Source organism: Perna viridis, chromosome 11 (genome assembly GCF_037379345.1).
Source record: "Perna viridis isolate PV_CMFRI_1.1 ecotype Kerala chromosome 11, ASM3737934v1, whole genome shotgun sequence".
Taxonomy (NCBI): Eukaryota; Metazoa; Mollusca; class Bivalvia; order Mytilida; family Mytilidae; genus Perna; species Perna viridis.
In genome coordinates, this window is record NC_142455.1 from 34,263,446 (window position 1) to 34,278,045 (window position 14,600).

Genomic DNA, 14,600 nt, shown 5'->3' on the forward strand with positions numbered 1-14,600 from the left:
CTTCATAAACTTCTATAAGATGGCATAGCTTATAAGCATAATCATATATGGATGAATCGGTTTTAATTAAATCTACTTACCCCAACCTACGATATAACAAATGGTGAGTATGTTTGATTCGTTTACAAAAGCATGGATAAGGATTGTATGTAAATAAAGCCCCTCACAAAACATCCAACCGTAGTTAGAACATGTGGCATACTGAGCAAACACATGCAGCATTTGACACCACATCTACAATAAAAACACACTTTACTTTCCTCTGACTTTCTAACATAAAATTAGTGGAGTCATTATGAACAGATACAAGCATTGACTGGACTGTTGTACAACATACATATTATATCTTTTATTTTGTTTTGGTTTGTTTTTGTTTCATTTTTTAAGTGCACAAAAAGAAATTGTGATAAACGATGTGTTTAAGAAGTTCGCGTGTAAAAAATGGACTTATAAAGATTATCTATCGATACATACCACGATATGCCTAACGTTCCTACTAAAATAATAATCTATTCTGACTATGAAAAACAATGACAAAATAACCACGGTTGATAGAACGCAAAGGGTGTTGAAAAGATAAAAGGGTAGGCTTGTAAATACACAACGTTGAATTTGGTAAAAAGACCAATTAATGCATATGATTTCATGTAAAAAGTAATTTAAAATACGACATTACTTTAATACTTTACGTTGGTAAGGTTAGAATACTACGAGCCAAGGTACTTGCAGTCCATTTCTTACTTAAAAACTCATTGAAAATGTCTACATACCGGACTTTCCACGAGAACATGTGGTTGTAAAGACGTTGTTGCGTAGTATATAACCCATAACACACCAGCTAGAATGTAGGACAGGAACATATTCTTGTGTATTGACACTCTTGGACACTTTAGCTGCCTAAATGGTAAGAATACCCGTTCATGTGAAGTTAAGGGTTATAGATAATAAATTATTTGATTGACAAGATATTTGGATACAGTATTGACGTCATTACTGACGATCAACTTTACTCTAACGACTTTTTGTGAACTCGACGCCTAATTCATATTTACATTCATTATACAAAACTATAAGACCTAATGTATGTATAACTGCTCAGATGTTATATTCACTACAAGTTGGAGCCATCATGTAATGTTGCTATACATTACATAAACAAGTTTTATCAGGTACAAATCAGATGTCTCTCTTAATTTATCACAGAATTACAACATTGCCAGCCATTTTTTCATAAGAAACTCTAAACCAAATCAAAACATATAATTGAGAAAATTTTACCTGTAAAAACAGAATATAAACAATGCCATTATCAACGAGATGACAGAGAGGGTATATCCTCCAAAATATATGTTGACAATGTTCTGGGCTCTCTATAACCAAGTTAAGTATATATTAGTGTAAACAAAACGAAAGTTCGTAAAGTCATAAATAATATCTGAAAAACAATAGTCAGTTTTATACTGTAATCATCCAAACATAAAGGAAATAGAAGCGTACTGGTATAATGCATGAATGACATACAAATGCAGGATACAAATCACTTGAATCACTCACCTGTTAACACCAGATGTTTTTTTGTAAAGTAAATATTCCATAAAAAGATTGTGTTTAAAAATTAATCGTGAAGAGCCGGTTTTTCTTTTCCATATAAAGTATTTGTTCCTAAAGGTTTTTATATCAAAAGATTTTACTAAAAAATCGGAAACTAAGTACCGAGAATCTTTACATTACACTGCATCAGGCGATAAGACCTTGGTATTATTGAGGCTTAACAGTTTTCAAAAAGAAAGTTTTTTTTCAGAAGAATAAGTTGTAATTTGACCTAAACATGATTAAAACTTGCAGAATAGCTTAATCGGACGGATAAGATTAATTGATGGTAATGTTGAAAATGCCATACTGCATCGATGTTTAAGCCCTATATAAATCTGTTTTTCAATTAAGCTTACAAGCCTTAGAGCTTACTTACTTTATTTTATTAATTGCTATAATAATAATATCATTTATTAAGTTTTTTATAGCAATTCATAAATAACTTTTAACCCACGATAAAAAATATCTATTTCAATGGTTAGATTAATATAGTTGCTGGGAACATCTTCAGAACATCTGCCTTGACAATAAATGGGCAAGTGTCATTAAATTTATCTCGACAGTAATTACTATTTCAGAAAAGCAAAGGAACGCTAACGACATTTCTAATTGATACAAGTTCAAAATAAATAGGTTTGCATTCATCATTAAAGATCAAATAAGATCGAATCGTGTTTGCGAAACAGTGGGGAATGTTGTTACATGTGTATATTTACAAAATATATTTCAATTTCATATAGACATTTTCTTTGCTTAAAAACAAATAACATCAAAGACTGGTTTAAAATCAAACATGCTATTGTGTACTGTTGTTAAAAAATAAACATGAATATTGATTCTGTATTACTATGGTATAATTACATTTAAAGCTTGTTTCGTTGGCCCTCAATCTGTCACCGTGGATTTTGTTACTGTTTTTGTAGGGGCCTTTCAAGACAAACATAAAGGTTTACGATTTCTGGAAGTATTTATTATTTTGTATGTAGGTTATATCTGGTGCATTTGTTGTATTTCACAATATCCGATGTTCGTTTTCTTTTTGTCTAATCACGTAGGATGTAAGCTTACCCTGATACTTGTTGTATCTGTACAAGGTGTGTAGTCTGACCAAGTTTTATTCGATTCTGGGTGACGGTACCATGTACCATCTGGATTGCAGTCTTTAAATGGACGCGCTAAAATGCAGTAAAAAAGATCTTTTAATCTACAAGGCTGCTCGTTTTTCGAAGAGGTTTTGTATAGAAAGAAAATCTGGGTTTTTTTTACTCTCTGTGAAGAAATCAGTTATATAGAAGTGGCTGATTACTTAGAAATAGCTCATCGACTGTAAATAAACTACTTAGTCGCAAAAGTTATCAGTAGAGATCGAGACAGATAGGATGCATTCTATACTGCACGCAAAATTGCAACTGAACCTGGACTAATGAAACGGGAATATATTGCCAGTGCTGTTTTTAAATCGACATGTCAAAAGTCACCATGGCCTAACTAACATAAATTGTCACCTTCCAATATAAACAGTGACCACGAATTGTTATAGAAGACTTTCTTCTTTACCGAACTAGACCATCAGCTTACAGCACGGCTGGTGTCTTGCAGGAAGTTAGAAATATACATCCTTCCCTATAGTCCGATTTCATCGTGCTTTTAATACTGGTCGTGCTGGATACTTTGTTTCTGTATGGACAGGTAGGTTTGTTTGTCCGTTTGATATATTTGTTTTTTCCTTCATATTCAACTTAAGTATGTCCAAATAAAAAAAATATCAGTCTTATGTAAATACTGTTGTTGAGTTCGGCATGCAACTGTTCCGTTATACAAATTTGACTGTATATATTTGCGGGTGTTTCTAGAAAAGCAGAGGATGCTTACCCTACCGATGCACCTGGTCCATGCTCCTAGTTTTAGTGGAGTCCGAGTTGCTCATTTACTTTTGTTACTTTGTATGTATGATTTTAGTTACTTTATGTTCTTTGTTGTGTATGTCTGTTTTCCATGTCTGGTCTTTGTCCCTGGAATACATTCTTTTGATTATCGCTATAACCTTGGTTCCCTTGGTTACTCTTTTGAACATACTAATTCATATACTGGAATCTTGTACTCTACAGTAAATAGAAAGAAGGCAATGTCAAAAGCTGCCAAATTGGTACCCGTCGCGACGCCTGTTTAAGAAACACCGAGCTGTATAAAGTGATGTCAATCTATAATATTGGCTGAATAATGTTTCCATTCTCTCAATTTTTTTTCAGCATTGTTGTTTTATTATTTATTTTATTTTATTTTACTTTTTTACAAAGTAAATTTTTCAATTCCTATAACAAGAAACGGATACCTGTGTTCATCGTGTAATGAAAACAAAAGAAGCGTTGAATGATGTGAATCCTTAGCAGGAGACGTGAATGGTAGTAAACAGTATTGATAAGAAAATGAGGGATTACCCAGTGTCATTTCAATTCTCGTTGTCGTTAAAAAGAACTAATGTTATCACTATTACAAATAAATATAATGTTATCTCTTGGTTTATTTGCTGGGACAACAACACATTTATTATTGGTTATAATTTATTATTGATCTGACGGATTCCAGGAGATGAAAATTTCATCAAGTTTGTCTGCGACGTTGTTCTGACGACGGAGATTTTATTGCACTATCAAAGTATATTTACCTCATAACATCCAGATTTAACCATAATATTCTTTATTAAGTTATTTTTTTAAGACATTGAATGGTTTAATTTAGTTATACACTTTGAAAAATGGCGGGATAATTTTTTCCACAAAATCATATGCAACCAACTGCCTAATTCATGGAATGTACTTAAATGAATTAGTAAAGCGAAAGAAAGGGGATTGCCGATAATGTGTCAAGTTACTTGTGTACTGGGAGAAACATATAATAAATGTGGTTTTATTTAGTGTGATCAAAAATATATACGATAATTGACAGTATAAATATACATACCGTCTGTGTGTCCAAATCGGTGAACAAAGAATTTTGGACATGTTCCATATATCCTGGTGCCAGCTTTAGTGAAGTTCCAACAACTGTAGCCATCAAATGTTGCATTGCAGTATGACTGTCCTGGAAGTATTAACTGTACATTTGAAATGTAAGAAAGAGAAATTATACACTTTTGTTAGTATGCTCACATCACTAATTTCCAAATATCGTCAATGAGTAATAACAATCTATGTCCAAGAGGCATATCTCCAAGGAGATGGCCATATAATCATATTATCGGTGAGAAATGCTGAAAAATATAAATTGTATTTATAATACCTATTTGTACATTATTATCCTTTATGTAGGTAAAGTTGAATCATGCTAACACCCCTTTTTTCTGTCAAATGCATGTACAATATATATGTATATTCAATATTCACATTTCAGAAAAAAAATAATGCTTACATGTAATAAACTGACTACGGACTAATTAAATTAAAAACAATATAACTATTTTTGTTGTGCCGGATATAACAGCGTATTTGACAGACATACAAAGAATGGGTATGTAAGATGCATTTTAAGAAGATATCTCACTTAAAAAAGAATGAAGATAGCGACACTCTGAAATGAAAATCAAAAATATAAATAGTATTTTCTAAACTAAACCAACAGTTCGCAAACTTGATTTTCAAATGCACAAGTGTTTTCTCAGCCAAAAAAAAATGCCGTAGGTCAGTCATTTTGGACAATGTTATAGAGACTACAACTCACACCTTTCATAAGACAAACTTCATAAGACGAACTTCGCATTTTATGACACATGGGGATGAGGCATGTGCTAAGGAAGAATTTTGTGTTGGAGATTGGGGTTTCGTATAATAGATTGGTGATTTTGTATAGCGGATTGGGGTTTCGTATATTGTATAGCGGATTGGGGTTTCGTATAATAAATTGATGATTTTGTATAAAGGATAAAGATTTTATATGGGAAATGGGGATTTTGAATGAAGACATTGGATAAACCCGTTTTAAGTTATACATAATAACATCAAATCTAATTCAGACATGAGTAATATCAGGTTTTATATTTATCAAATATGTTCATTACATTGTCTATTACTATTAACATGTTTTGCTGTTGAAATATAAGGGGGTTTTATTCCATATATGGAATATCACAGAGTGAATACTGTGTTCATGTACCTGCTAATTGAACGAAACAATAATTGATAGAAGTTATTTAAGAATAATCAAGGAAACCAAGGTTATAGTGGTAATCAAAAGAATGTAATCCAGGGACAAAACCAGACATGGAAAACAGACATACACAACAAAGAACATAGAGTAACTAAAATCATACATACAAAGTAACAAAAGCAAATGAACAACTCGTACTTCTCTAAAAAATTAAATGGGAGCATGTACCAGGTGCACTGGTAGGGTAAGCGTCCTCTGCTTTTCTAGAAACACTCACCGAGAAGCGTTAACTAGGATTTTGTCTGTCGGAGGAATACTCCTGTGATACTAGGATTTTGTCTGTCGGAGGAATACTCCTGTGATACTAGGATTGCGTCTGTCGGAGGAATACTTCTGTGATACTAGGATTTTGTTTGTCGGAGGAATGCTTCTGTGATACTAGGATTTTGTCTGTCGGAGGAATGCTTCTGTGATACTAGGATTGCGTCTGTCGGAGGAATGCTTCTGTGATACTAGGATTGCGTCTGTCGGAGGAATGCTCATGTGATATTAGAATTTCGTATGTCGGAGGAATGCTCATGTGATACTAGGATTGCGTCTGTCGGAGGAATGCTTCTGTGATACTAGGATTGCGTCTGTCGGAGGAATGCTTCTGTGATACTAGGATTGCGTCTGTCGGAGGAATGCTCATGTGATACTAGGATTGCGTCTGTCGGAGGAATGCTTCTGTGATACTAGGATTTCGTCTGTCGGAGGAATACTCCTTGATACTAGGATTTTGTCTGTCGGAGGAATACTCCTGTGATACTAAGATTTCGTCTGTCGGAGGAATGGTCATATGATACTAGGATTTCGTCTGTCGGAGGAATGCTCATGTGATACTAGGATTGCGTCTGTCGGAGGAATGCTTCTGTGATACTAGAATTTCGTCTGTCGGAGGAATGCTCATGTGATACTAGGATTTCGTCTGTCGGAGGAATGCTTCTGTGATACTCGGATTTCGTCTGTCGGAGGAATGCTCATGTGATACTAGGATTGCGTATGTCGGAGGAATGCTTCTGTGATATCATGTATGTTGTCATACTGCAAATAGATCTCAGAAACTAAATAATTTATCATAAAGTTTGGACCATTACAGTTAAGAGAAAAAAGTGTGCTCCGTGTAAAAGTACCTACAGGAGTTAATATAATGAAGGATCTATCTGAGTTTTATTTTCACCTAGCTTGACTTTGTTAATCGCAAATTTATGCCTTTTCTATTCATTAACCATGAGTGTGAAATTTTCAGCCATTATTTTAAAATATGATGGAAGCTTATAATATAATCATTAACTTGATAAGACTATTTATCAAATATTGCAAGCTTCCAATATATGTTTTATTACAAATTTATTAGTTTCTAAGTAGCTAACTATGGGTAAAAAGTGGTGTTAATTTATGTGAAAAGGGAACACTCGTGAATCATATCCTGAAGAACTGTATATTGAACGTCCAGTTACGAAAAGCATTATTCAATAATGCAAGTTTCCAGAAGGATAAGTTTTATCGTCTACTTTTTCGACATGATCTTTAAATTTCAGTAAGACGTAGGAATTAATTATTCAGATGCGTTGACATTTTAATGGATTTATAGTAAGAAATATGTCACCAAGAATGTGTGTGTTGTTGTATTCATTAGATATAATGAACTAAATAGTGATTATATCTCTACACAACGCCCAGGGTTAATGTAAATGACTTCAACGATATTTTCACAACAAAGAACATAAAGTAGCTAAATTCATACATACAAAGTAATAAAAGCAAATGAAAGAATGGAAAAATAGGTAAGAGTTATAACAAGAAGTATGGTTGTGTTCACTCTATCCACTGCAACACACACACAGCACATGTGTTTACTACATCCACTGCAACACACACACAGCGCATGTGTTTACCACACCAACTGCAACAAACACTGCACATTTGCCGAATGAAGTGAAGACATGTTGTATAACTATTTCAGTATATAATATTATATGACAAATCTTGGCCGTTTCCTATTTTTAAAAAGAAATCTATGTTTTTTGTTCTATTTCGGTTCTCAATAAATGATTCATGGAGGTATTGAATTGTGCATATCTTAAGATCACGGAAATTATACAAGAGTAATCCAAGAAACGCAAGAATCTAGCGAAAATCAAAATAATGCGATCCAGGGACGAATGTCTGACATGGAAAACAGACACACATAACATAAAATAACCAAAATAATACATACAAGGCAACAAAAGTAAATGAGCAACTCGTACTCCACTAAAGTACTGTACACGATACAGTATGGTAGTGGTATGGTCTTTTATATAATCATAGCAAATGTTTAACTGCAGAAATACCGCATTGTTTTGTATTGTGTGGTATAGTTTTTTTTTATCCTTGTGTAATTAAATTTCAGTTAAATATAAACTGTATCGACAAATATGTGTACACTAGACTTATGATGAATATTTGCTTCGAAGTGACTAAGCTTTTTCAAACTGCCAACAATGCAAAGAAAAAAACGGGGGTAGCAATTATAGATCCATCTAATCTTGTTCTCGTGATTACTCTATATTTCCAAATATATATTTTCCCTCAACGGCATTTCAGTGTCTTGGTACATTCTCGGGATGTGTACATGGTAGGGTTTATAACCCTAGCCATAATGTCTTGACACATGCCTTAAAATTCATTCATCGGGTTTTGATAACCTAATCTCAGCATCTGATGCAATTCTATTGATACTGTATTGTTGTCGGACAATGTCATAATGAAAATGACGAAATGAATTACCGGTGTTCTCAACTATAAGCACTTTAAGAATAATTTAAAATTCAGAAGTAATGAATCAAGAATTCTAATGACTTTGTACACAATTAATTTCTAGGGACTCCTAAAAGATAAAAGTATTTCTGGCTGTATTCAGAATGGTGTTTGAAACTTGGGAATAGTGATGTTGTGACATTTATACGTTATTAAATATTTCTAATTATAGAACATTGTCACTTTACTACCATATACAGTGGAGTAGGTAATCTTTTTCTAAATCCCTACCTTTATTACATTTACTACATTACAAAAAAACCAATAAAGTGTTACTGTAAATTTTTTAAAAGGTTAAAACTCTTTATTGGACGTCTGATCATGCATTATGTATTATCCAGATGACACTGTTTTGCTTATTACTAAGCTATCAACAGGTTGCATCTTTTTAAACCCCGATTTGAAAGCGTGAAGTATCTGTTGATTAATGGTGTTTGTCCGTCCGATCATTTATTAGTCTGCTTGTTCGCAGTTTCTTATCACATAAGGCGAGGTATTCTTTAGAGGTTTTTGCTAACATAATTTCTTGTTTAATTCCTTTTTACGGTGTAAAAATGTGCAATTTTGTTTTAAAAGTGATGTCAATGTAATATTAAGAATTGTTCATTATAGTTTTTTCTTGAAATATAAAAATACGTAATTTTTGCAATATTTGAAATTTTCATAACTTGTTTTTATTAACAATTTCATGAAATGGCAATATGTTCAGATATCAGTTATTGATAATAACACTTAAAAAGATTATTCTATGATTTAAAACAATTTGTTATTTATATATTTTAGAACCGAGTTGACTGTTGTCGCATATTATTTTTGTAATTGTAAATTATTGATCCTCTACTCTTTAAAAGACTATAAAGAAAGTATCTCGTAATTTACAATCACTTGACGTTTTAAGTACTTTTAAGATCTGTTTACAACTATCTATAATGCAGGTAAAAATAACATTGAATTATTAATAATTTCCAAAGATTCATAAAAGTGTTTAGGGATCATTGATAAGATTGAAATGTCCATCAACCAACAGTAATGTCGTATGTGTTTTGTAATATATATTAGTTTCCTTTTTTTAATATCTCGCCAAAGAATAATAATTACTGATAAAAAATGATTATCTGAAGGAAGCTTGAATCTGTGAAACAAGTACTGGGAAAAGTCATAGCAAACAGAATACTTTTGAAAGTTAGTGTGGACCTAAAAAACTTTAGGAGCAGGGTTGTTTATTTGGACCAAATACATTTTAATAAGTGAGAATATATCAGGAGATGTATATTTTTTAACCTTGTCATTAAAAAAACAACAAAACTGGCCGCGACATACTTAAGTATAATATAGAATAAACATGAACACAGTGAAAAACCTTTCACAGACATAGATGAGTTTGTCTTATTTCAAGGCCATGTTGTCAGTTGTATGATACGTTAGGGAATCACGATTCAAGCGGAAATAAAAAATGTATTCCAGGGAGAAAGACCAAACATGGACAAGCAGACGCAAACAACAAATAACATAACTTAACCAATACAATATATACAAAGCAGCAATAGTAAATTAGCAAATAATACTGTAAATAACAAAAAAACAAAAAACAAAAAAAAAAAACAATCATATATATTGTAAATTTCGGTATGCTGTACACGTGTTTCAAGTAGTATCCTCTAATCAATAGCATTAGAATCAAATGTGTAGGAAAGATAAATTGCATATAAGAAGTATTCAAAACCAAAACCATCGATCTGTTTGAGAACCCGTTAACAAAGCTAAAAATAATATGGAATTTTAAACATTCTATTTAATAATTGTAGACTCATATGCAACACTTCTCCTCTTCACACATTTTGTAAACATATGTCACTTTCAATAATGTTGACTTAAACATATGAATCACAGACACCAATACGGGTAACAACAAAATTAAAGAACAATAATCCGATTCACAATCAAGTCAACTCCAAAATATATTTTGCAAAATGGATATTAAACCACCGGAGCAGCTGATACCGCAATGGTATTGACTTAATACAAGCATATTAATCTGTTGCTATAAGATTGAAGTCATCACTACAGAAGTTTTATGGTCGTCATCATGAACTCGTAGATCGTTATGGTGTATCCATCTGTACCATGAAAACTGATTTAATCAACGGGTCATAGTTTTCCTTTCCTCGTTTGTCTACCACGGACTTTCCTTTTTATGAGCAACTCGGCGGATGTTTCTAGAAAAGCAGAGGACGCTTACCCTACAGGTGCACCTGGTCCATGCTCCCAGTATTTAGTGGAGTCCGAGTTGCTCATTTGCTTTTGTTACTTTGTATGTATGATTTTAGTTACTTTATGTTCTTTGTTGTGTATGTCTGTTTTCCATTGTGTAGTTTTTGTCCCTGCATTACATTCTTTTGATTATTGCTATAACCTTGGTTCCCTTGATCACTCTTACTTTGTGTAACGATTTGATCGCTGAGCGGTGGTTCCAATTTCGAAAAGTTATTATATATGTTAGGAACTCTCCAGTTGTATGACAGTGTAGAACACATATATTTCACTACTCAGAATAGTTCTGTAAACATCTTGTCAGAGAATAAGACAAAGTGTGATCAATTCGTGAATTTTGAAAGAATATCATTCAGAAGCGCTTAATGAAGAGTTAATGCAGCCACTTCTTCCTGATCATGAGGCACCGTTTCTATTATGTGAATATGAATAAATCAGGGACACCAAGAACTGTTATTTAACAATTTTTAAAAATCTGGCACTTAGCACAAACACACGGACGTTTACGGAACGTGTAGTGACCGTTTTTCATAAATTCACATGATGTGATTGATTGTTTTTTCATCCGGGACATTTATAAAGAGCACTACCAATATAACGAACAGACAGACGGACAATTATTTAAAAGAGAACCTATTGCTATTTACAATAAGAGTGTTTTATTTGTTATTGTTTACTCACATGTACAGAGATGTATGTTCTGATATACAAAGCCTGTTTCTCCCTTAATACTAAGCATAGCATGAGTATCGTTATCTGTAATTAAATCTATCAACAAAGTGATGTATTTGTACTTTAGCGCAAGAAAATGTTCACCGATAAAATTACATAATCATAATTTTCTCTTTAAAGTGTTAAAAGCCATTTTGTCGTCTGGTAAACACTGATCCCTTTCATAATGGTTTAGTACCATTCTTTGTAAGAATCGGGCAATGGGTGGCACATCATGATTCTTAATTTGTTTTTTGTTTTGCCTCCAATATATTCAATACATCTAGAATTTATCCCGAAGCATGACGTTGATATTTTTTAACTGCTTGTATAAAGAAAAAGTGTGCTATTTTTTCCATGGTGCATTTCAAATAAATTTGACATTTCAATACCTTAAAAAGGGAAATTTTACAAACACTTTGATGTTTTATTTCTGGAGGTTATCATGCATAAATACTTGGGTAATGCAATATAATCTCTGTGATTTTTTTCCCTTCAAGTACAACACTTTATATAACCGATTCGTAGACGGAGAAGTACTTTAATCTGAAAACGAATTTCATCATCGCGAAAATATATTGACTTTGCACTTTATTCTTAAAATGGAACATGTACCTGGCTGGAAAAAAAAGATCATGAAAAAAGGTCAACATAACGTTTTGATGAATTATATGCTATTGAGGTACAATTCGGTGTTAGAATCAAGAAATTGGCGGGAAATCTGTTTCTCCCTATTTGGTCTTTTTTGCCTCAAATACATTTAATACATGAAGAAAACCACCGCAAAGCTATTTAATTTGCTCTGAATCATCCATGACGTAGATAGTCTTTGACTGCTGTTTAGATATGCCATGTTCCTTTAGTGCATTTCAACTAAATCAACCTACTAATATCTTAAGTCAAACTTTACAAACACTTTGATGGTTAAAAATACTTGGAAAATACAATAGGATTCTTCATGCTCAACACTTTTTACACATTTTGCTTGATATTTAGACAGAGAAATACTTAAATAGGTTACAATTATACTAGGTAGAAATTATACTAAATACAATTATACTACGAAGAAAAGAAGGAAAGACGTGTTATTTCAAACCTATTTTAATTAAAATTTTATATTATTCACTTTATAACAGTATGAAATAGATACGACGAAACAAAAACAAAAACAAAAACAAAACCATAAAAAAACACATACATCGAAGAAGATTTCTTTTTTGTTCATTTGCATGTGCCTGTGCCTTGTTTTACTTAAATATTTCTGGAGTCTGTTAAGCAGTTTTTATATTATCAATGTGTTGAAAAGTTGTAAAGTGTTATGAAGACAAACTGTTTCACAAAATTGCATCCAATACATCGAATTTCGTGTCATGTAAAATGCCATCTAACAAACACTAATGTATCAGTATTTATAGGCAGCTAAAATAAAAAAAAAGGTGAAAATGATTCTGCATTTCTTTCTTTTTATAATATTTTGAGTCCGTATATTAATTCACAAAAAATATAAGATAATCATAGAACAGAAGTATGGTAGTACTACGATTTGTTGGACGTTTAACATATTTTTGAAGAAATGGAAATTATCTCATTTGTTTTTTTTATTATTTGTACAGCTGTTTCCTTTACTCAGGATATTAACATATGTATATGACATCAGTTCATATTGGATTAAAAGATTGTAGTTAGATCTGTTAACAAGAAGTCACACTCTGCAGTTTGAATACGTTTGTAGATTTCCCCTGTGCCCACCCTTATGTACATGTTTAATTTTTCTACTGATAAAAAAGGTGAATTACATTTAAATTGATAAACTTTTACGAATTTACTTTCATATTAAAAATGGCCATTTCGTCGACGTAAGTTAAAATTTGAGCGTACAGTTGAGAGGCAAAATGTTTAATGCATATGGATGACCCAGATGTTAAAAAACAAGTTCATTTTGGTCTTTATGGTTTCAATTTAGTAAAGTTAAAAAGTAATTGATTACAGTTTATGAAGTAATCATTGTACTGTAATCATTAATCATCCAAAATATGATTATATGTTATTTGATTTAATCGATAGCTTGATTACTGATTACTTTATGATTATATTTTGAATACATTAGAAATAAATATGAGCAATGTATTAAAACGTCCAAAAAGGGAATGGGTAATATTGGGTACCATGTTTTTTAGCTTATTTTTATAAAACAATATATTTTAGTATGTTCATGTTACTTCTGTATACTTATTTATATTACATACTCTAAGATATTTAATGCAACTAATTCACCATTCAATTTGATCAAGTATCATTCAGATTAATAACAGGATACATATTTTGCACATACGTTTGTATTTATTACATTAATGTTCAATTGACAAAATCAAATTTCTAATCGAGCACAAAATGGACATTAAGAAAAATGATATGCATTATTGCAAAGGCTAAACGTATTTTAATAAACATATTCTTTTTTTACATTTGCAACATTTTACAATGATACACAGGAGTACCTATAGCGTTATAAAGATACATTTATAAAATAAAAACAAAATTTAGTTATAGCTAAAAAAAATATTCATTCTCAGTTACAATGTACAGAAAAAAAATCCAAATTGGATATTTTGGTTTCTTGTTAACAGTTCAACAAAATGAAAAAAAAAGAGAATCAACATGTATTAGCTTAAAAGAAAAAAAATCATAAGAGTTCGAGTGCATACTAGGGATAAGTTTCTGCAGCTGTTCTATTAGAACATACAAATACACCATATTTCGAAATACAAATACAATATTCATTGTAATCAGATGAAATCATTATTACTGTACCTATGTAATCATTAATTCAATCATTTACTAGAACTTTGTGCCTTCATGATTTTTTTACCGGACACGAGTGTAAGAGCACAGCAATGTTTAAACCAATGCCATAACTATCTTACAGAGAAAAAAAACAATGTAGTAAAGTGTCATTTTATTTCTCATTATCTAAACCTGTTACAAATGATTAAGTGACATCACAACATTTGTTACGTTCTTGTATAATTTGTATTCTAACT

The 14,600-nt window shown here is 31.8% G+C and overlaps 1 protein-coding gene across 1 annotated transcript in view; it reads right to left on the reverse strand.

The window, feature by feature from the left end:
- LOC148603838 (calcitonin receptor-like) overlaps positions 1-14,600 on the reverse strand; it is a 31,131-nt gene that overhangs the window by 10,416 nt on the left and 6,115 nt on the right. The window contains exons 2-6 of the mRNA XM_088553148.1: positions 4,555-4,674; positions 2,662-2,768; positions 1,279-1,370; positions 771-897; positions 81-234 (exon numbers count right to left, since the gene is read on the reverse strand). Coding sequence (XP_088409274.1) covers positions 81-234; positions 771-897; positions 1,279-1,370; positions 2,662-2,768; positions 4,555-4,674 — 600 coding nt within the window. The remainder of the gene's footprint in view (positions 1-80; positions 235-770; positions 898-1,278; positions 1,371-2,661; positions 2,769-4,554; positions 4,675-14,600) is intronic.